We start from the raw sequence: 22,808 nt of genomic DNA, 5'->3' as shown, positions 1-22,808 counted from the left end.
GAAGAGGTCCAAGAACAGAGCCCTGAGGAACCCCACAGGACATTGGTAATCACAGAAACATTGTGATGTGACAGATCTGGTGGTGTATGGTCACTGGTATGGTATATATAATATTATATATGTTCTACATAATATATATATATATATATATATATATATATATATATATATATATATATATATATATATATATATCTGAAGGCACGTATAGCATTTAGCATAGCACGGTTACGTCCAAAGGCAGCAGAGAGAGCTGCCTTTTTACGTAAATGGTTTTCATCTTAGGGAACTGACTGTGCATGCGCAAACACATAAAAACACACTATGGAAACAGAGGCAGAGCAGCAATGTGCTTTTGGGAGGGGGTGTGGCCTCCCCCTGCCTTACAGCAGAGTGAGTCTGTGCAGCCGTACCAGAAAATAGCGCTGTTTAGTCATTTTGCACAAAATGCTGACATTTTCAAACTAATAGGTACTGTAGGCTATCAAAAATTGAAAAATAAATCATTTATTATTACACTATAATTAAATTTAATAATCAAAATATCAATTCACCCTTGGGTAGGCACTGCCTACCTTGCCTACCATGACTGCACGTCACTGATGACAGCATAATGTCAGCCTAATGTATAAAACTCCTCACCTCTAACCACAGAAATAGTTCATTTAAGATGATAGTCCATTGTTTTGTGCAAACGCTGCACCGCATTGGGCCACAAACACGCTAGATCATCCCATAAAGGCGATACGAGGTGGTATAACGGCTACTAAAAGTGAAACTGACTGAGTGCTCTTCGGTTTATCTATATACTGGATTATCTATAGTATGTACTGAACGTAAAGATATTAACTGTACTATCAACCTGCCTTCACTATGTTTGTTTTACCTGTGAGGTAGTTTGAGAGGGTGGAGCTCACATTCTTATAGGGTAGGAGGAGCCAGGATTGTCAGGAGGAGGAGTTTCCGTGATGTGATGTGATGTGTTCTTTGCTGGGGGGCGGCTTTAGCTGTTCCGGTGGTTGAGGTCGGAATCGGCCGCTTGGTAGGTCTGTCCTGCTATCTGCGGCCTGGCGGGTGGGTGGGTTCTGCGCCTTTGGCTGGGGGCTGCTGCTCATCGCGAGGGCGGCATCAAGGAAAGGAGATCTGGCGCGCTCTGGGGTGCTCGGTCGGTGCGGCTGGGGGCTGGCGGGGCAACTTGCAGCATCCCCTTGGTGCCCTAGGCGACTATGGGCGTGGTCGTCGTCCCTGGGGGGGTTCCTACGGTGCTGCTTCCGTTCCAGGTCCTTCTGGCCTGGGGTCCAGTCCCTGCTCGGTGCGGCTCTGGCCGTCTGCTGGGAGTGGGCCTTGGCTCCTCTACTGGGGTCTTTGGCGGGGGGCTCTCTGGGCCCTCCCCTCGGGGGGTTGGGTGCTTGGGTGTGGGTGGGTGGGGGTGGCGGGATGCTGGCGGGGGGCCTTGGGGTTGGGGGTTGGGGTCGGTGGCGGGATGCGCTGGGTGCTCGGCTGCTTGGGGGTTCCTCGGATGTGTGTGTGGTGGGTGGTGGTTGCCTCTTGTCCTGGGTTCTTGGGAGTGTCTGGGGGGCTCGGCCATGGGAGGGTGGCCTGGGGCTCCCTGGCCCCCGCTCTATCTGCTGGCCTGGCTGCATCTGCGGGCCCGGGGCAGTTCCTGGGTTTGCGGTAGCGGTTTTTGCACATATACTGGTATACGATGCACTGGCACGCCTTGGGATGTGGGATAAAACTCATGCTGGGCTTAACTTTAGACACGTTAATCCCAAATACCTGCTTTAGATACTACCACTCACTCATTCCCCCTGTCCACAGCTACCAACTTTATAGCTAAGCTTCACACTTGTCACTATACTGGCTTGATTACACAACATAATAAGCACCTCCCCACCTAGGTGTAACACTGCTCTCCCTTTTTATATCCTCCCTATAATAAAAGATTTCTTACCCTTCCTTAGGGAGAGCTGTTGATGGTCACAATAAATTGATTTATTTTATTGCAATAACAAAACATGCATTGCTGTCTCATAATGATTGCACATCTTGTAGTGTTGACCTTTGACAGCATGTGCAGACGAGAGAAAAAAAAAAAACAATGTGAGAAAAATCCAACTGTCCCGATTGGAGCTGATATTTAACAAAATGTGGAATAACAAAGGAGGGAGGAAACAACTTTTTTAACTGTGGCCCTCTGAATGAGGCTAAAGGATTGTATATTACTGTAGCAACACCATGATTTTTTCATTATACTGCCCCTTTAAGGCTTGCAGTGTGAACGTAGCCTAAGCACACTAAACAGGGCCCCTCACTTTGGGAGCGTAGACATTAATAAAAACTTTTACCTCAGAGGAGGAGCAGGGGACGGGGAAGAAAATCCCTAATGAAAAGTAACCCCCCCCACACTCACACACACACACACACATTGAGGGGAACTTGCCCCTCCCACTCCCTCATCCAATCACATTCCAGCTCAGGCGTCCTGTGTCTCCTGAACAAACATAACATTTAACTTCTTAGTGAGCTGAGAGACCCTTTCTACAGCTTCTCTGGAACCATCTAAGTTCAGAAAAGTTACACATCACTATGAGTTTACAAAAAAAAATAGCACGATAAGGAAATAAAAAAAAGGAAAAAACTGAAGAAAAAGGAAAACTTTAACACCCTAATTATCTTGCAACGCCTGTTTTCTAATGCTTGGGTTACACAGAACCTGTTTCTATTTCTGCCATAAAGACATCTTTGAATTATGTTAATCTTTCTTTTGCACAAATTTTCATTCTCTAATAACAATGTAGGCCTAATTCTTTAGCAAAGTAACGCTATAATACAGTCATTAAAATACCAACATACAATAAAAGTATAATTGAAGAATACTAGCACTACATCCTTACACAAAGGGCAACATTTCAAAAATTAACATAAAAATTCAGAATATTAACCCATCATCTTGGGCTGAAACTAAATTATCGTGGGAGGGGGACCTAGGCACTGAAATCACAGAGAGGTCTTAGCAACTTAGCTTAGGACGGATTCACATCTCCTCTATTTGTATTAGACATATCATTCAAATGAGAAACTTTCCAAGTTCTATCCCAACGTTAGCTCTGCATGTTTAAGATGTAAATTAGGTCCGGCTACTTTGGGACATATGTTCTGGAATTGTGAATCATTAAAACGTTTCTGGTCAAGTATTTTTGAAGTTATTTCTTCTGTGTGCAGGAAAAAAATTCCACCTTCCCCATTTGTGTCCATTTTTGGGATTCTTCCCCCTGAAATGACTGTTTCCAAACTACAAGGGAAAGCACTTGCTTTTGCAACCTTCATAGCCAGGAGAGCCATTCTTCTTTGGTTGAAATCGGATAAACACCCATCATTTAACAACTGGATAACGGAAATGCTCCCTGTGCTGCAGCTGGAGAAGCTGAGATACAGTATAGCAGAGAAAACTGTCCAAAAAATTTTTGGGTGATCTTGTTTCCTTTCTTTGACTGCGTTAAAAATCAGAGTCTATACTGTCTACACAATTAAAGGAGTTACATTTATTTATTTTCATTTAATTATTTGTTTTGTGGGTTGGTTTTTCCTTAAACTCATCCTATGAGAGCCTGAGAAGTATTTCTGCAGATATTAACTCTCCTATTATCCTCAAATATTACTAACACATTTTAGCCTTGGGGTCAATTTGACCCAAGGGATATTTGCCTCCAGAATATGATTTTCATAAAATTGTTGACCAAGTTTTGGTATCAGGCACTTGTTTATTGGTTAAATACATAAATAAGCCCTTGATAATTAAACCTTGACCTGTTCTCTAGCGCCACCATCAGGACAGACTTTTACATTAGCTGATCAGAATCAGAATCAGAATCAGAATCAGAATCACAAAGGTACAGCTTAAAACATTAAAACAGCACAAGGAATTAAACCTGGCAATTTGTGCGAAGAACATGCTCTCTAACACACCGAGGCAACCATCTATTTAGATGAAAAATTGAAAAACAGGAGGAAAGGGGAGGGGGAAAAGGCAGGTCCTATGTTTACTTAGAGAAGCACAGTGTAGCACCAAAACACACAATGGCCACGTTTACAATACAGCTTTATTTCCTCTTTAAAGCAGAGTAAAAGTTAATTTCTCTTTAAACTCACCATGTAAACCAAAATATAAATAAATCCGAATATGGTGGCTGGTTTATTTTGATTTTAATTCCGAATTAGATAATTCCTCTTTCTGGTAAACACTTAACTTGCTTAATTCTGCTTTCAGTTAATTTGGGTTGTTCTGCGCTTGCACGACCTGCGGCGGTAACGCGATGGTGATGACATAATCCAAGATGGCGGCGGCCTTAAAAGACATGGATATAATGAAAAGAGTGGATGGACCGAAACATAAACATGTGGACTTTCACACACGGACCTCGGTAAACGGAACAGGCATCACCAGGCATTAGGAGTAAATGCGTCCCCGTACTACATGTACAAGCTACTATCTTTACCAGGGAGCAACTATTTATTCCTGGTGATTGTTTTACCAGTGATTAGCTCTTATCTGTGTTACAGCCGACAATAAAAGGTTTGTTGTGTATTTTTCCCGATAGGTTCGCCCACTGTCCAATCAGAACCCTTTCCAACCCCCAGATCTAAGGGGTTGATGTTATTCAAACAGGGAACATATGGGAACAACTCACTCATTATTATTAACCAATGGGTTACATACATTTTAACCATAAGCATAAGAAATAAAGAATAACTAAGTATTGTAGGGTTTTGATGCAGACCGATATAAATCGTTACTGGTTGAATATGAGGGTTAATGCCTCCGACCCTGTGCATCTTTAGCGTGTATGTGTACCTGGCCCCGGGGCCCGCCCACAGTCAGTGGATGATGGGGCTTGGGTGCGTATTAACCCAGGGGCAGATTTCCTGCTGTTGGTTCGTCTCAGAGCTCAGAGGCTCCACGCCTCCTCTGGACGAGCTCACTGAGCTGCTTTGTCTGCGCAGAGGGAACACGTTGAGCTGTAGATGAAGTTAGCTCTGCTCTACAGAACCAGGAACACCTCACAGAGCAAGGTAGGACAATAGTTCTCCTTAAAGGGCTCCTCAGGTCCAAAGAGCAACAACAGAGGAAAACAGGCTCTAAAATATCAGACCCATGAAACTCTCTGAGTCCTCATGTTCAGGTCAGTGTATATTTGGTCAATATCTGTTCAGAATAGGATATTAAAAACCAAAAATGAGTGGTTATTTGATTTTCATTTTAAAAAATTGAAATTTCTCTATCAGGGTCAAAAAGTTGTAAACAAAGCTTTAAAAGCTGTTTAATCTATATTTTGTTTGTTCTTTGGTTATTTTGTTTTAAAAACAAATCAAAATAGCAAATAAAAAGAGTGTGGTTTTGTTATTTTGTTTTACGAACTTAAAACCAAAACAGAAATACAGGAAAATAAAAAAACAGACAATCACCCATATTTCAGTTTGATAACTTTTGTTCTGAGGAGCAATTGATATGAATTTTAACAATGAATGCAAATAACTTTGTAACCATTAGTTTTTCACTAACATGGAACATCTAATAAATGAAAGAGGAATAAAAAAATATGTATAAAAAGTATAGTGCACAGTGACCACAAATATTTCAAATATTTGTAGGTCAGACCTACAAATATTATTACTGGCAAAGAATGACTGGAACAATTAAGGCAAAATACACAAAACAAAAAAATACTTTTAAAAAAAGAACATTTGTTTTACATCATATATTCTATAGATAATCATTCTTAGACTCTAAACAAAACAAAATTCACTTTATTTTTGCAGTAATCTGAACATTTTTTCACATCAAAGGATGATGTGACTAGAGATCAAATGTTCAAATGAACATTCCCAGACATCCTGAGGGGTTGGTTTTAAAAAGGAGAAAATGCAAATTCCTTTCCAACATTAGTCAAATATTTGCAAATATAAAGATTTTCAGAAAGTACTCTTAATTACTTCTGAACTAGGAGTCAATCAAGCTACTCAATGCTGTTCTTTGTAAATTTCAACTGTAGCGTAACAGGTTCCTGTTACTATAATTACATTCTTCCAAAGAAAAACTAAACAAAACCAAACACCAGTACACCTTAGATTCCCTAAAGCAGGGTTTTTCAACCTTGGGGTCTGGACCACATGTGGCGTTGCATGATTGATAAACAAAAATTATAATTATTTTTAAATACCCACTCTTAAACAGCTATTTTGTACTTTTACTTTTTTTTTAAATGTAGTAAAATAAATGAATAAATATATGGATAAAATGTAGTAAAATAAATATCTGCATCTTGTCACTTTGTCCACTAATCCTGGCCACTCTGTATTTGAAACACAGTATTGCGAACATGATCAAAAATTAATTCCAGAAGAAGAAAAAAACTTCTTTGGGGTTACCAGGAATCTGTGATATCAAAATGGGGTCACGACCCAAAAATGGTTGGGAACCACTGCCCTAAAGTCCCTGCTACTTGTTCTCAGAGACCTAGAATTTAGTTGCTAGGCTACAGACCGAGAGGCAACAAAAAAGCTGAGCTTCAAAATTCTGTTCCTAAAATCTCACACGTCTGGACTTCTTCGCCACAAAGTCATTAATGGCTTCATCTATTGATTTCTGATTAGAAACGTCACCATTGATAATCATGGGTTCATTGAGACGTTCTTGTGCCATTGGACCTTCAATAGGTTTTGATAAGTTTAAGTCTAATGAAGCAACGCTCAGTTTTGACTCAGTGATCTGTCTCAACCTCTGCTTAGAGCAGTGTTTCTCAAATGGGGGTACGTGCACCCTTAAGGGTACGCGATGACACGACAGGGAAAATAAACAAATACCGTGTCAGTCTTGGTCCCACCCCAAATGAGAGATAACCAGAAATTATAAAAACTACAAAATTAAACATATTCAGAGCCACTAAATAAGTGTTTTTCAACCTTGGAGTCGGGACCCCATATGGAGTGGCATGAAATTTCTGAAAAATTGAAAAAGCTTTTTGAAATTTCGTAAATCAAATAATTTGTTTTTAGATTAAAAAAATGTTTTTATGACTGTATTTCTATATTTTTACTTTGTGAAATATAAATCTAGTTGAACAAAAAATGCAGTAGTGGGAGAGCGGGGGGGGGGGGGGGGGGGGGGGGGGGGGATTCAGAAATAAGGGAAAGAGGAAATAGAGTTTTTTTTTAAGTTTTCCCAAAAAAATTTGAAAAAATAAAATTCTTAATATAATGTACATAATAAACAAATATTTTAAGTGCCAAAAACACAGTGACAAGGAAATGATAAAAACAGTGATATAAAATTCAATGCTTCATAAAATAAAACCAAGAAAAAAAAGTTTTAAAAGATCAGCAGTCGATGACATTTCACCCTCCTGCTTCCCGTAGCAGCTCAGAGTTTTGTTTACAACATCGCGGACACTGCGGGTGCTTCGTAGACTCATTAGTCTGTTGTTTGTAGTGATTCACTGAGAAAACAAGTCGACTGTCGTTGGGTCCGAAGGCGTGGCCGGGGTCGGTAACGCATGTGTATCAAAGATGAGACTGTTTGAACTTTGTATATGAGAGTTATAGTGGTTTTTCTATTATAGCATGCAAAATGGCGAGAGTAAAAAAAACCCAGTATGAAAGGAAAAACCAGTTAAAAATCAGTCTCAGTGAATTTGATACAAATCCATTAAAAAATAACCAAGATACAGCATTTAGATGTAAGATTGGATTCATCCAACACTATTTTGAAGTCAACACGACATATCGTCTTTCCGCTAGAGCTGTTAGCGTTGGACACCAGTAAAAGCAGCGCCCTCTGAGAGTGCAAGGCATGATGGGTAATTTTCACATTGAGTCTTGTTTAGGAATGGACAGTCATGTTTATCAAATATGAAGCAGTTTGAACTTTGCATTTAAAAGTTGTATGCATTTTCCAATTATGACGTGCTAAATGGCTCCAGTCGCACCACGACCAAACCGTAAGAGATACGCAAATTCATTCGATTATTTTTAATCTTCAGTGGGTTCTAAGTGTTCTGACTGAGTTTGAAACGAATCGAGTGAAGTCCCTCAGACTAGTTAGTGCAAAAGCGAAACGCCATTAACCCAAGATGGCCGACTTCCTGTTTGGTTTTGGGTAGGGTCATCGTATAACTTTTTGCTCATCTTGGGGTCAAGAATACATGTGGAGAATTTTGTATGAATAGGACAAACCTGCTGGTCGTGCTGGTCCATCACAGTTTGTGCCAGTTTTGTAACACACGCACGACCAAACCGTTAGAGACGCGCAAATTATTTTGATGATTTTTAATATTCAGTGGGTCTTAAATGTTCTGGCTGAGTTTAAAGCGAATCGCTTGGAGCCCCTCAGACTAGTTCATGCAAATGCGCTGCCATGGCGAAACGCCATTTTTTGACCCAAAATTGCTGACTTCCTGTTTGGTTTTGGGCGTGGTCATAACGTAACTTTTTGCTCATCTTAGGGTCAAGAATACATGTGGCGAAGTTCATATGAATCGGGCAAACCTGACGGTCGTGTGTTCCATTGCATTTTTGGAGTTTATAATGCACGCTGTGCGGCCATTTTTTTTAGCGATTTTTTTCATTTTGCCAAAATATCTATTTTTCAGCAGGCCTGGGGTGCGTACAAATTTTGGTGAGACTTTGGGTTTCCTACGGGGGTAAACAGGTGTGGAATAATAATAGGGAAAGAGAACAATAGGTTCCTACGGCCACAATGGCCTTCGGACCCTAATTAAAAAAAGCTGTTAGATTGGTTCATTTGTTTTCCTTATTTGTTCAGCAAAACTCGAGACGTTCTATATATTAAATTCTTTTTTTTTGCTGCCCCCCCCGGCAAGAATCTCAAACTCCACCTATGTGTGCTCAGATATATGAAAATACGTCCACATGTTGGTCTGTACCCAGACCAGAACGCGCTGGTTGTGGTGTTTGCTTGGGTCATCACAACATCCACTTTCAGCCATGTTAGTTCAGTGGTTAAAATGTTTTGGTGGCTGAGTTTTTGGTGCGTCACTACGAATAATGTGCTACAGAGGACTGATTCTTTACGTTCCTTTTTCTGAAGACTTAATGCATTGGCTGCTCTCTGGATGGAAGGACCATTTCACCCAGGGAACAGGATTGCAGACTAAAACTTTTTAGTGCCTTCACTTCACCTCACAGCACAAATAACAAAGACATCCTGTGCAAACATTTACTTCAGGGGCCAAAACTTTCCAAGATGATTTATCTTCAATAACACCCAGTTTTCCCTGCAGAGAAGGGCATTTATTTAACTAAGCTACAGCGCTGTAGTATGACAACATAAACTCTGACTTCAGTGATTCTTAGTGTTACATTTTAACTCCGCCCTCTCCCTCTTTCTCTATTGACTCACTTGTTATTTGTGTAGCTGTCAAATAAATCAGTCAATCCCTCAGTTGAAGGGTTATCTAAGGCTGCTTCTAACGAACTGAGTCATGGTTGATCAAGTTAATAAGTGCACGCTGGTTTAATAGTTCAACGAAACAAATTGCATCATTTTATTATCCTTACATATTACAGAGACATTTTAACAAGTTTTGTGTTTAACAGCATTAAATAATTCCCTAAAATGATATTTTTCACCTTGACATTCAAAGTTACTTTATTGTCATTAGGTCAAAATGATTGAAATTTAGTTGAACCCAAATCCAAAATGTGACTATTGGTCGTAGTGTCCTTATATACAGGATCAGACTTCCATTGGACTGTAACATTGTTGAAATCATGTGTGTATGTGTATAGTTTCACGCCCTAGTGCGCAGTGTTAACACTTGTAGCAGGTGTGGGAACAGGAAGGTTCTCATGATCAAATATTAACATCTTATCTGTATCCATAGAGACATAGGCTATAAACATGCTGCATGTATCAGTTGTATCTTAGTGCTGAACACATAACTGTGTAACAGGTTCTATATTTGTCAGATGTGCAACTCATAAAAAAGTATTTTAATATAAAATAAGCTAAAAAAAAAAATTATATATATATATACTGTATATACAGTATATAGTCATTTTCTATATCACCAAAAGAAAAAAATTTGATATAGCTTGAATCTTGATATTGTCACGGTCCGGTGTGGGTCCAAATGCAAGGAGAGATGGAGGCAGGACAGAAGCATAACGTCCCTGGAACCAGTCCATGTTTTATTCTCAAAACAAACTTAAATCCAAAACAAGGAGCAGGAACAGACACAGCAGGACACGAGGAGGGAGACGACGAACAAGCAACCACACTGTGTCCAAACACAGTTAAATAGTGGAGGAGGCCTGATTGGGAATGGCCACACCTGGGTGGAAACACGAGGGAGCTAATCAATCACCAACCTAGCACACAGACATCACTGGGGGGTGGAGCCACAAGCAGGAACACCTGAAACACAGACAAGAGTTAAACACACGAGTAGACTCAAAATAAACAAAGACACAGAATAACTAAACTAACCAACAGAACATGACAGATTTATTGCCCAGCCCTAGGATATAGTGAAAAAAAGAGTATTATTTAATAAAACCTGAATACTTAAATACAATCAAATATCATCATCATCCTTTATTTCAGACTCATGGGTCAATTTCAAAAACACAATCAGTACTCACAAGATAAAAGCACAAACATATACAGTAGAACAGATGAAAATGGTTATTATAAAAGACAACTGTACCAATGTCACCACAAAGATGTCTGGTAACTAACAGAGCTTTGACATGGATTGGTCAACAGCTGATGATGGAATTCTGAGAATTCCTCAATCGACAGATACATTTATACACCAAGTTTCTCATAAGAGCCTGAAAAGCAGGTCCGACTTTAGGTCACAATAGAATGATATAGAATAGAAAAACAATTGAAATAAAATAAATATTAATGACAGAAGATTAGCAGGTATAGTTACAAATCTTTAATATTAATATTGAATGAAGATAAAACTTGTACAGTGATTGTAATGGGGGTGTTTCACATTTATTACATCTTTTTAGATTATTATTTGAAAAAAAAAAAATTATAATTGAGGGGGTGTGCAATACGGCACCCCTCCAACAGATAGTGCCCTAGGCCGCCTGTGTTGCCTGTCGGGGAGGACGGCACTGCTGAAAAGTGTTTATCAAGGCTTTGTAAACAATTTCCTGTTCAGTCTAACATCAGTCTAACACAGAGGTCTTCAACAGGGGGTCCGCGGAGGTACTGCAGGGGGGTCGCGAAAGTTTTGGTTGATTAGACATATTTTTATATTCCCCCCCGCAATTTTTTCAATAAATTGAAATGTCTTTAAATACACATTAACATGAATCCAACACACTGTAGTGAACAGATAAATGGAGGCAGAAGATGTCTTTCAGTCAGCAATGCACACGTTCAGCGACACACAGGAGCTCTTTCAAGCTGGGCACTGGTTCATTCACCTGTCCCATCAACGAGGAGGACCCACCCCTACATGGCACTATAGGACCAGTTTAATATAAAACACAATTTTATACAATATACATAAGTAGGGGGTCCCCGCTCCATCTCTCCATCAGTTTGGGGGTCCTTGGCCTGGAAAACGTTGAAGACCCCTGGTCTAACATCCTCCTGAAGCTTTTTTTCCTCTTATAGTCAAGGCAAATCACTAAGAATATCAAAATCACTCGTAAAAACATTAAATCAACAATAATATGATTAAAAATAGAGAAAAAGTGTGTGTTTAACTTGGATTTAAAAATGCTCCCATTGGATGTTTTGCCTCCAGCTTTGCTGTAGTTTGTTCCACTTCTTTGCAGCATAACAACTAAAAGGTATTATAGTATTCATGTTTGTTTTATTGAAGTATTCATTGTTGAATGTTTCTGTTGGTTTTCTAAATATACTTTTCTCTGATCTTTCTGTCCTAGAATGAAAATAAGATGCAGGCATTACATCTATAGATTGAGACACCGGTGCTTCCTGTTCTCTCTGTCTCTGCTGGCTGTGTGTCTACTCAAGCTGGTCTACTTCAAAGTGCTGTTAAATGAAGACAGCATCTATGTGGAGACGTATGGAAACTCCCTCAGCTCATCCAGGACCCAAAGACACAGCTTTGACATCAACTGCACCGCCATCTACGAACTGGACCCTGTGGAGATCGGAAAAGCTCTGAAGATCAAACGGAAAGTCATTGTTAATGTGAATGATGACAGCATGGTGCGTCTGACCTCCAAATGTCCGACTTTTATCAGAATAAGAGGTTACGATGACGTTTCTGTGGGGGAGGAGGAGCGTAGCTTCCCGTTAGCGTACACATTGGTAGTGCATAAGAATGCACCCATGGTGGAACGCATTCTCCGTGCGATCTACGCACCTCATAACATCTACTGCATTCACTACGACCACAAATCCTCTCCAGCGTTCATCAAGGCCATGAGGAATCTGGCTGCTTGTGTTCCACGAGTGTTCATCGCCTCAAAGCTGGAGTCTGTAGAATACGCTCATATATCCAGACTCAACGCAGATCTAAACTGCCTCTCTGACCTGCTGAGATCAAACATCCAGTGGAAGTACGTTATTAACCTATGTGGCCAAGACTTTCCTCTCAAGTCAAACCATGAGCTGGTGACAGAGCTGAAGCGGCTGAACGGTAGTAACATGCTGGAGTCTAGCCGACCTAGCCCACTCAAGAAACAGCGCTTCAGCTTTCAGCACCAGCTAAAAAACGTGCAGTACGAGTATCATCGCATTCCCGTCAAAACCACGGCAGAGAAAGACCCTCCACCTCACGGCATTGAGATGTTCATGGGCAGCGCATACTTTGTTCTGTCTCAAGAGTTTGTGGCATATATCAACAACAGCCAGGTGGTGAGGGACTTTCTGGCGTGGTCAGCTGACACATACTCACCTGACGAACACTTCTGGGCCAGTGTGGTGAGGATACCCGGGGTACCAGGGTACATTCCCCGCTCAGAACCAGATATCTCAGATCTACAGAGTAAGACACGACTCGTCAAATGGAACTATCTGGAAGGAGTCCTTTACCCGCCGTGCACGGGCACACACATGCGCAGTGTGTGTGTTTATGGTGCTGCTGAACTTCGATGGCTCCTCAACAATGGCCACTGGTTTGCCAACAAATTTGACCCCAAAGTGGACCCAGTCCTGATCAGATGTTTGGAGGAGAAACTAATGGAGAAAAACCATTGGATAGAAAAATAATTCCAACCAAAATGGAAAATGTACCAGTTTTTACTTATTGTACATTAAAACAAAATGAATAAATGGTCAAGTTTTTTGAAGCTCTTTTTTTTAACCACATCATCAAAAATCCTTTGTACTTTCATTATTTCTGTTGACCGTCTATTTAGAGATCAGAGAACTTCGACAGCTTTTCCTGAACCTAGCTGCCATCCTTTTCATTTTAGGAAAAGAGAAGAGAGACTAAAGTTCTAGGTTAATTTAAAGAGCCCAAATACTGGTGGATTTAATGAATAAATATCATCATGAAGATGATAAAACCTCCACGGAGGTTCATAGAGGGATTAGAAAACAAAGGAGCCACTGAGAGAAACTTAGAATGTAGGAAGTTAAGTTAAAGTTTTCATCATCTGGTCTTGACCTCATCACCTTCCGTCTCTATGACAACAGACAGAATAAAGCTCAGAGTCAGCATGGGACTGTGGGATGGAAACTTTCATAGTTATTTATCAAAGTGTATATTTAATATGTATATATTTTCTGTGCCTTGAGTTTTTTTTTTTTTCTTTTTCTTTCTAAGAGAAGATGTTTGTCCTTATTTCAATGATTGAGAGATTTTAAGATGGTTTATATGAGATTATTCATAATGTATAATAAAGTTGATTGTCTTCAGCCATTTTTTTTCAAAGTAACTGTAATAAAGAGATAAATTAATTTTTAAAGCTTTTGGACAAAAACAACTTATTTATCTACCATAGTGTTTTACCATTACAAAGTAGAATCAAGACAACATTGAGTACTTTGAGTATGACGAGGTCGGCCCAAATGTCCTCTTTTTTGGGAATCAAAATATGGTCACCCTAAGTTTGTGTTTCACATTAAGAAGACAAAGGGCATACAGTCACCATGCAGTGACCTCACTGCCAGTCCACCTCCTTATTGGTCTCCGTATCACAATGAACCCAATTCATGGCTGCCTTACTGCGGGGGGGACGGGGGGATGAGGAGGACAGGTGAAACTTGAGCTCTGAACCTCTGCCCCCTCCTCCATGGTCTTGGGTCTGTGGGTTTACACCAAACAATAAGTATCTTTCATTTTCTGTGGTTCTGGCATTTTGGAGAGTAACTAAACTGAGATTTTCCCCTTAGCTCTAGGATTTAAATTTCCTGAAGAGCTGCTGTGTCACTGTCTCCTTTTTAAATGATACTAGTTTCATGAAAACCTTAAATGCATGAGACCTTTTTTGACGTATTTATTTCAAAAGCAACGTTTGACTTTCTTTGTAGGCTGCAGCGATGATGAGAGAGGGATTCAGAACTCTACATTCCTGGGAGAATTAAGAATCCAAGGCCGACCCATTATTGGACGAAAGATGCTGCTTATTGTCATTTAAAGAAAGTAGAACTGTATATGGCCAATTGTTGTTTTTTGCTTCATTAAGTCTAACTGACGTATAGTATACCCTGTTTAACATTTCTGCTGGAAGTAAAAATATTTTCTATAAAGGGATCCTCTACTGTTTTTACTAATGTTGTTTAAAATCTCCTAAATGTACTTACAGATTTGTTTCTGTTTTTATTAGGGATGTAACGATTCACTCAACTCCCGATACGATTCGATTCACGATACTGGGTTCACGATACGATTCTCTCACGAATTATTTTACAAAATGGGACTGTACATAAATGACTGAAAAATATTCCTTTATTTTTTTGGGGAAAATACTGTACTATTTTCCTTTTATTTTTCATTGTCAAAGGAATACCTTGATAAACTATTCAAAACAATGCAATTCAACTAAAAATAAATCTTGAATGAAGTAAATAAAGGAATAATACAAATGAAGAAGAAGCCTATTAATTTAAATTCTGGTTCTATAGTAAACAATGCAAAACTACATAATAGTTATTTTTCTTTTTAAACTGAAACTGAAAATGTATTTTGTGCCTTAACAATTGGACTTAACTTAACTTCTTTTGGTGCTAAAGGGGTAAGGAGTCATTTATGAACATGTTTAAGAGTAGAAGTAGTAGCAGATTTCGCCCGCCACCAACACTTCTGGATAAGTACTAAAGTACTGCGATTCAACTTTCACTGCATCGATGTGAACCTTGATACCTATGAATCGATTTTGAACTGCCTTACGATTAATCGTTACATCCCTAGTTTTTATTCACTTTTGGCTCAAGTCCCCCCTTTCTCTTATTTCTGAATCCATGTATCCCCCCTTGTCCCACTACAACATTTTGCTTAGAAAACTACTTAAAAACAACTATAGATCATAATGATGGAATGAATGAGTGATAACACACATTTTAAAGAATCTCATGTTGTAAATAAGTGGAAAGAAACACTATTTAATGCAGTGGTTCACAACCTTTTTTGGATCGTGACCCCATTTTGATATTGAGAATTTCTGACGACACCAAAGACTTTTTTTTCAAGAATACGTTTTTGATCATGTTTGAGCTCAGATATTTATTTTATTTTTTACTGTGTTTTAGTTGAACTGTAGTTACAACGTGAAAGTATAGAAATACAGTTGTTTAAGATTGTGTTGTTTTAATTTTTTTTTTTAAAGTTAAAAAAATCTATTTTAATTTTTCAGAAATTTCACGTGACACCATCTAAACTCCAGACGACCCCACATGGGTTCCCGACCCCAAGGTTGAAAAACGTTGATTTAGTGGCTCCTGAATAGATTTATTTCTATAGTTTTTATCATTTCTTATCAACTCACGCCTGGGGTGGGACCAAGACTGACACTTTTTTTGTTCATTTTTGCTCTCTTTCTCTTTCTCTCAAGTACCCCCTGTAGTGCCATAGCGTACCCCTAGGGGTACACGTACCTCCATTTGCGAAACACTGATTTAGAGCAACTAAAAGCAGCACAAGTTGTCATTTTAACTGTTAACACTGCTTGGAACAGAGTAAATGCCGATTATATGTTTTCATAGAATATCTGTTGAATCATGAAGGTGAAAATGTTGACTCATCAGTAGTGTTAGTCTTACCAAGTATTATTCTGATACCATTTTTATCTTCATTGACATTGTATCACTGAACATTACTAAAAAAACTAAAAACACCTGTTTGCACCAACCAACAGCAGGGGGCAGCAGCACACTGTTTCCTTCTAGCCTGCTGAATCAGAACAGAATAAGTTCATGTCCACTGTTAGGCAACAGTATGGAGGTAAATTTGTGTTTTTATTATTCAATAAAAAAAAAAAAAAAAAACTTCAAATTTTTTTTTTTTTTTTTACTAGACATTTCAGGCGACCCCACATAGGATCACAACCCCAAGGTTGGAAAACACTGTGTTCTGTCCTTTCGATTATAAATGAGCTGTTTGTCATGATTTAAAAATGCAATTGTATAGCTTTTTATTTTAATCCTATTTTTCATTTTTTTTGAATTTGTGCCCTTTTTACACGTTTTAGTGCCTGAATAAATGTCAGAATCAGAATCATCTTTATTCGCCAAGTGTATGTTGTACACACGAGGAATTTGCTACATTTTGTGGCGCAAATACAAAATATGACTATTCTGAATAAATACAGTTTTAAACACATACACAAAATTGCCTTTATTGTTATTATTATTCCTTTCAGCCATGTTTGTGAGATATTTTGGACGTGCTGCTGAAGTTAGAGTTTTAAACTCGGTGTCACGGTCTGACTTCTCGTCGGTCTGAGATCGGTTATGAGCATGCGCACTACCGGAAAATGAATTTATGCTACTTCCGCTTAGCTTTTTTTCTACTTCCGCTGTGCTGAGATAAAAAAAAATAATTTCAAAGCTAAGGTTCAAAGCTATTAGTATTTGACGAGTGCTGAATGGCTCCTACTCAGTTTTTATGATTACATGTATTGAGTTTGTATTAGAAATATGTTTTAGAATTTATTCAATGCAGTTTTTATTATTATTACATGTATTCTGTTTGGATAAAAATAAAGCACATGTTGGAAAAAAAACATGATTATAATAAAACTCCATACGAAAATAAATAATTTGTTTTCCAAAAAAACATGATTATAATACATTGCAGTAAAAAACAGTTACTTAATGTAACTTTTTACTTATATATATATATATATATATATATATAACACCAGGTCCTTTTTGCATTTTCTATATATATATATACACAACAGGTGCTTTTTGCATTGTTTCTATATATATATATATGTATATATATATATATATATATATATATAACCAGGTCCTTTTTGCATTTTCTATATATATATAAAACAAGTGCTTTTTGCATTGTTTCTATATATATAACAGTCCTTTTGCATTGATCTGATCACTAACCTTGTGTTGTTACTATATATAATGGGTCTTTTTGTATCTTTTCTATCTGCAACCAGGTCATTTAAGCATTGTTCCAATCACTAACACAGGTCTTTTTTGAATTATTCATATATAATCAGGTTCATTTTGAATCATAACAGTTTAGCATCAACTCTCATACAGAGGAAACATCTGGTTGCCATTGAATTTTCCTTGGTGAACTTTTGAGGATGGCAGCAAAGTGCAATCATGGAGTCTAGATGAGGTTCAAACCTTCCTCATGTTGCTCACTGAGAGCATTCAGAGCTGGACAGTTGTACTCATAACGAACATGTATACCAGCAGCTCTGAGCTAATGCATGCAGCTCTACAGTGCCGGGAGAAGTTGGAAAAAGTCAAGCAGTGACTACCGCTCAATTAAAGACCACAACAACCAGATTAGAGAATAGCACAGTTCTGAGTAAATGATTTGTTTATATATTCAAACTATTTGGCAGTTACATTTATTAATCTCTTTTCAAAGGTGACTTTCAAACCAGTGAGGGTACCACCAAGTCAACAGCATCACCACTGTCTGATGCTCCACCACGTGACTCCATATCACCTTTAGTGTCCAGCTCACCAGTGGTAGGTGCTGCTCCTTCTGTTGTAGTCTGTTCTTGATAATATCACTAGAACCAGAGAAATGTAAATTGAAAGTAATCAAAGTCCCAAATAAACATTTAAAAAAACAAAAAACATTTTGTCTTCCAGTCAACAGAAAAAGGACGACGTCATCATGGTAATGCGCTAGATAAGAGCATCTGATGTGGAGCAGCAGAAGCTGAATCATGCACATGGGGTGAGGTTCTAATTATAATAGATTGATCTCAATGCTGCTTACATTTCCACTGCTGGATACCACGGCTCAGAGTAAAATATCTGTATTCTCATAAACCAACACCTGTAAATATGTATATAACCAAATTATTTTAGGCTAAGAATATATAATATAATATCTATAATCTTTATATTTTTTATTTAGATTTTGTATTATTTCTATTTACATGTAGATTTATTAAATGCTGGCAAGAGATAAAAATTCATTAATCTTTTTAATTACACCAAAAAAATTTTGAGACTTACCTCAACTTAAGCTGTTTCCATTTAAAATGCATTATTGTGGCAAATAAAAACATTGATATTTAACAGTGTCTTTACAAAGTGATTTATTGTTTTTAACAAACTTAAATGGATGCAGGCGTAGACTTTCACATTCCGCTGTATGTGAGACTAGTTCCAAAGGCTACGTGTCATATTGATGCGTACTTTAGTCAATCTCCAAATATCAGAAATTACAAATGAAATAAAAGGTAATATGTAGTGCTATAAGTTAGAACATTATAAACAGTAACAACACTTTCCGAGTGTCCATGCTAGCTGCTACATGTTTAGCATTGAGGTGGTAGCGGAGGCTGCAAAGATCTTGATGAGGCAAACTTTCTTGTGCAATTTGCACACAACTAGATTTTAGTTTTCCATCTGGTGTTTTTAAAAGCCAAGATTAACGCAAACAAAGTTGAGCAGCTCAACAGTCTCCCGTCTTATTATAATCCGTGCATCAGTATTAAGGGTGTACCGGGAACTCCTAAAATAAGATTCTGCACTATTTGGAGTGCTTAAAAATGCGTTTTTTAGTGCGTTACATTTTCCTGTAATTAATTACTTGCAGTTTACACGTTAAAGTGACAGCCCTACTTCTATGATTGTATTGTCATTTTATCTCATTCATTGCACTATTTTTGGGTATTCTGTGTTGCATTGTTTTTTTTTCTTGCACTTTATCTGAGCAGTAATGAGAGTAAATTTCCCCACAGCGGGATCAATAATGTTACTGTGGTGTAAACTATAGGCAAATACATTTATTCCTATCTGTTTTCAAAGGTGACCTTCAAACAAGTGAGGGCGCCACTGAGTCGACACAATCACCGCCGTCCGATGCCCAAACATCCCCACCACGTGCTTCGTCGTCACCTTTAGTGTCCGGCACACCCAGTGGTAGGTGGTTGTAGTTTGTTCTTGACAATATCACTAGAACCAGAGAAATGTGAAATGAAAGTAATCAAAGTCCTAAAATATGTGTTTTAATGAACTTTTATTTTCTGTCTTCCAGTCAAGACAGAGGATGACTTCATCACGATGATGCAGATAGTGGATTAAGATTTTATTCTTTTAACTTATTTTGTAAGAAATTCTATATTTAGATATTTGCTGTGTTGAAAATGTTTCAATTAAAAAATTTTGTCCTTGAAACACATTTGTATAGTTTTAAAGACTATTCTTCATACATGTTCATTTTAAACTACTCAAAAATAATAAATAATAGGAAAAGGCTGTAGTTGAAATAGTTTTCTAGAGAAATTCACTTTTCTTTTTCTCTTTATTAATTTTAACTTGTTCATCCTCTGCCATGGATGCAAAATTAATATAAAAAAATAAAGACCAATAGCAGTTTCAACAAAATTACATAATACATTTTTCAACCTTTTTAGCATAAATTAATATAAAAGATGTTTTTATCAACTGAATAGTTCTGACATACTATTGATTTTGACAGTGGAAGTATTAGCACATAAACTTTAATAAACTCTAATCTAACAAGTGTGACATAAATACATATAAGTATATAAATCAGTAATCACACACATTTCAGTGCAGATTACAACAAACTAATCTCTAACTTTACCAATTCATGTTTTAAGAAAAAATTATCTGCAAACATGTCAACTGCACTTAAACTTAAAAAAAATAAAAAAAATCTATAAAAATGATGTAAATGAGGCACATAATTCCTGTTTCACCAATCTTCAAATAATTGCACAAATAACCACACAATAATCAACCAGTTAAACCATGGATGACAAAGACTTGTTCAACATTTTAAATATAAAACCAAACATGCAGAAAAAAAATATATAAATTTAAAATTTAACTTGGAGAATGCAAAAGAATTTATAACAATGAAAAAAAAAAGATGGAAGAATCTCTTTATTAATGGAAATAACACTCGCCCCAAACTATACTGGGCTCACAATGAAGGGAAACATATTATAACTACAGTAGAAGCTAAAGTTTGTAACTGTAAAACCACAACAGTGACAGATTGAAGTAACATTGACTAAATATTAAGATTTTATAGATGAAATTGCCAATAACCCTCTTTTAAAATTCTGTTTGAGGGCAAAGGGAGGAGAGCCTTAAAGGGGACATACCATGGTTTTAAATCCTTCCTTTTTACATATAAATCATACAGTTGTGGTCTATATAAAGCGGAACTGCAATGCTTGGGTCTGAATTCCTCATTATTATAGCTCCACCCCTTTTCTGATGTGCTTCTGAGAGCAACTCGTTTTGGTGCTGTCTCTTTAAATGCAAATGAGACACTTCATACCCCGCCCCCTCTCCAGGTTCAACTCCACCCTGCTCGGCCATTTTTGTAGTTTGATAGAGATATGGCTATGTAGTGGCGCATAAACTTTTTATTCAGAGGTTATTTACACAATGTCAACAACGTTAGACTTGTCCATCCAGCCTTACATGTTCGAGCCAGAGTCTGACCCAGTGGAGCGAGATGAAAATGAAGATGATGAACCTGCAGAACCCTAACAAGTGAGCTAACACAAGCACCGAGCTAACGCTAGCGCCAAGCTAACGTCACGAAATGCATTTTAATACAGTCTTTTCAAAGACAAAAACGGCAAAATGAAATGACTAATGAAAACTTTAGACTTAAATTAAATCATGTAGGCCATATCATCAAGGATCTAAAACGAGCACACAGCGCTAACATATGAAGACGGTGCAACTGCTAATGCTAACAAAACAATGACAGGGACGTCTTATCATCACTTTTTAGCGTTATTTACAGCTTACCGAAGTGCTCTGTTCATCGTCTCCAAAGATAGAAGGAATTGAACCCTCAATCAGACAAAGTCTTTCTGTAAATCCTTCTTTATACTGGTGGAGGTTGATGAAGCAGTCATCATTGAAGTGCTTCACACACACAAAAATGACCTTACCCACAGATGTGGGTACATTTCTATAAAAAATAAAACTCAACCAGACACTTTGAAAAGGTTCTGATGCTGGGAGACGGTGTAATGAAGCGTGTGGGTTACTACATCCAACAACCCAACAACGAGAAATAAAAATGGCGGATTGCTCAAAGTGTTGGACCTGGAGTTGATGTCCTAATTTGGCAGTTCCGCTGCAAATACTGTGATGTAATAGTTCAAAAAACGTAATAGAGAATAGAAAAATTGAAACAGATTGAAAAATATGAGCAAAACAGAATATAATGATATCTACGGAGCACCTGAAGAGATTAATTTGATTTTTTCTGTACTTCTAAACACTCTAAATATACAACAAAATGCATTTAAGGGCTAAAAAAGTGGATTTAGCATGATATGTCCCCTTTAAAGTAGAAAATAAAAAGGGTGGAAGAGTGGATTATTTTAAATTGAGATGTGAAGTTGTAGTTGTGCATATTGTGTTTAATCAAGCCAGTCGTGTGACGCTTAGGTATAACGGTAGTGGCTGTGGACAGAGGGATGGAGTGAGTGGTAATACCTGAACAGGTATTTAGGATCAGCGTGTCTAAAATTAAGCCCATTATGTCATGAGTCTGCTTATTTAGTCACTCCCTGTTCCTTGATTTTGCCTGTTCCTGTCCATGTTTTCCTGCTCTCCACAGCTGCTCCTCATTCCCTCATCAAGTCGGAGGAGGTTATATATACTCCCTCAGTTCAGTCAGTCTCTTGCTAGATTGTCAACCTGTGAAGAGAGACTTTCAAGCTCTTTGAAATTATTGAGAGTTCCTGATTCTGATTGTAAAGTGTGGAATCTGTGTTCCTTATTAATAAACAAATCCGATTGGGGAATATTTCAGTTATCCTCCTTGTTTTGTTTGTGGCCCGTTTATTCAATCTTTTAGATATTTCAGTTTCTTCCTACTCCTTCCTGCGCTGCATTTGAGTTCTTCTGTATACCTGTGATACAGTATGAGTTTTATCCCACAGCCCAAGGCCAGTGCATCGTAGACCAATGTATGTGCAAGAACCACGACTTATTTAAATGTTCTTATTGATTTTAAAGATCCCAAGGCGAGAGGCAGCCACCGCCCCCCATACACATCCGCGAAAGCCCCAAGGAGCCTACTACCCAGGACACCCCGCCACCGACCACAACCCCAAGACCCCAGTTATTTTATTGATTTGGAGGAAAAGTGGCCACACTTTTTTTTTTTTTCAGAGGAAAAAAA

The 22,808-nt window shown here is 38.1% G+C and overlaps 1 protein-coding gene across 1 annotated transcript; it reads left to right on the top strand.

Moving 5' to 3' along the window:
* Positions 1-4,874: 4,874 nt before the first annotated feature.
* Positions 4,875-13,304, top strand: gcnt4a (glucosaminyl (N-acetyl) transferase 4a). The gene is made up of 2 exons (XM_028456493.1): positions 4,875-5,073; positions 11,935-13,304. Exon 2 carries the CDS (start codon positions 11,936-11,938, stop codon positions 13,226-13,228), a length of 1,293 nt encoding a protein of 430 aa, XP_028312294.1. The 5' UTR covers positions 4,875-5,073; position 11,935; the 3' UTR covers positions 13,229-13,304.
* The last annotated feature ends 9,504 nt before the right edge of the window (positions 13,305-22,808 follow it).

Source organism: Gouania willdenowi, chromosome 9 (assembly GCF_900634775.1).
Source record: "Gouania willdenowi chromosome 9, fGouWil2.1, whole genome shotgun sequence".
Classification (NCBI taxonomy): domain Eukaryota; kingdom Metazoa; phylum Chordata; class Actinopteri; order Blenniiformes; family Gobiesocidae; genus Gouania; species Gouania willdenowi.
The sequence above is the reverse complement of the archived record's forward strand: the minus strand, read 5'-3'. Positions and strand labels throughout refer to the sequence as shown.